General features: G+C 36.5%; 1 protein-coding gene across 1 annotated transcript; it reads right to left on the minus strand.

Annotated features, from left to right (window-relative positions):
• Positions 1-30: 30 nt before the first annotated feature.
• Positions 31-542, minus strand: LOC105461311 (major royal jelly protein 1-like; the record flags this gene model as incomplete). Its single annotated transcript, XM_011707814.1, has 2 exons — positions 384-542; positions 31-202 (listed from the first exon to the last, which is right to left on the minus strand). Coding segments are annotated over exons 1-2 (316 nt in total), but the record flags the coding sequence as incomplete, so codon positions are not given.
• Between the last annotated feature and the right edge of the window lie 17 nt (positions 543-559).

Raw genomic sequence — 559 nt, forward strand, 5'->3', positions numbered from 1 at the left:
TGTTAAAAAAGAAAAAAGACAAGGACTTACCTCTACCAATGAGTGTCAGGCCGTAGATAGTGTCGCCGAATCTGTAACGCTTGTTTGCTAAAACGAAATCAGGCTCAGTTGGTTTCATGTAATCCGATTCGACTCTGCATAACTTTGATGTGCGCCCATTATGTATTATTAAACCAGCACCTCCCACATCTGCCATAAATACCTGAATCGCAATTTGATTAATAAAATATTATAGTCGATTAAAAAGTCGATTTAAAAAATAGTATACAACATCGAATAAGTAATATTCGTAAAAGCACAGAAAGTATACATGCATAATGTGATTTTTAAACAAATGTTTTCTGTCTCTCTTAACCGATTTGTCTTTAAAAGAATGTACTAACAATCGCATTATTCTTCACATTTCTGCAATGCGGGGCAAAAACAGCAACCGACGATAACAATCTAGTGCCAGTTTTATTATGGGCGATGTCGATCGGGACGGTAATGCGTTTAACCAATTTATCAGTTGATAAATCGAAGATCATAAGCTGCGGTGAGCATACTTGGTCGTCTCCAA

The sequence above is a fragment of the Wasmannia auropunctata genome, unplaced genomic scaffold, assembly GCF_000956235.1.
Source record: "Wasmannia auropunctata unplaced genomic scaffold, wasmannia.A_1.0 LD294202.1, whole genome shotgun sequence".
Taxonomy (NCBI): Eukaryota; Metazoa; Arthropoda; class Insecta; order Hymenoptera; family Formicidae; genus Wasmannia; species Wasmannia auropunctata.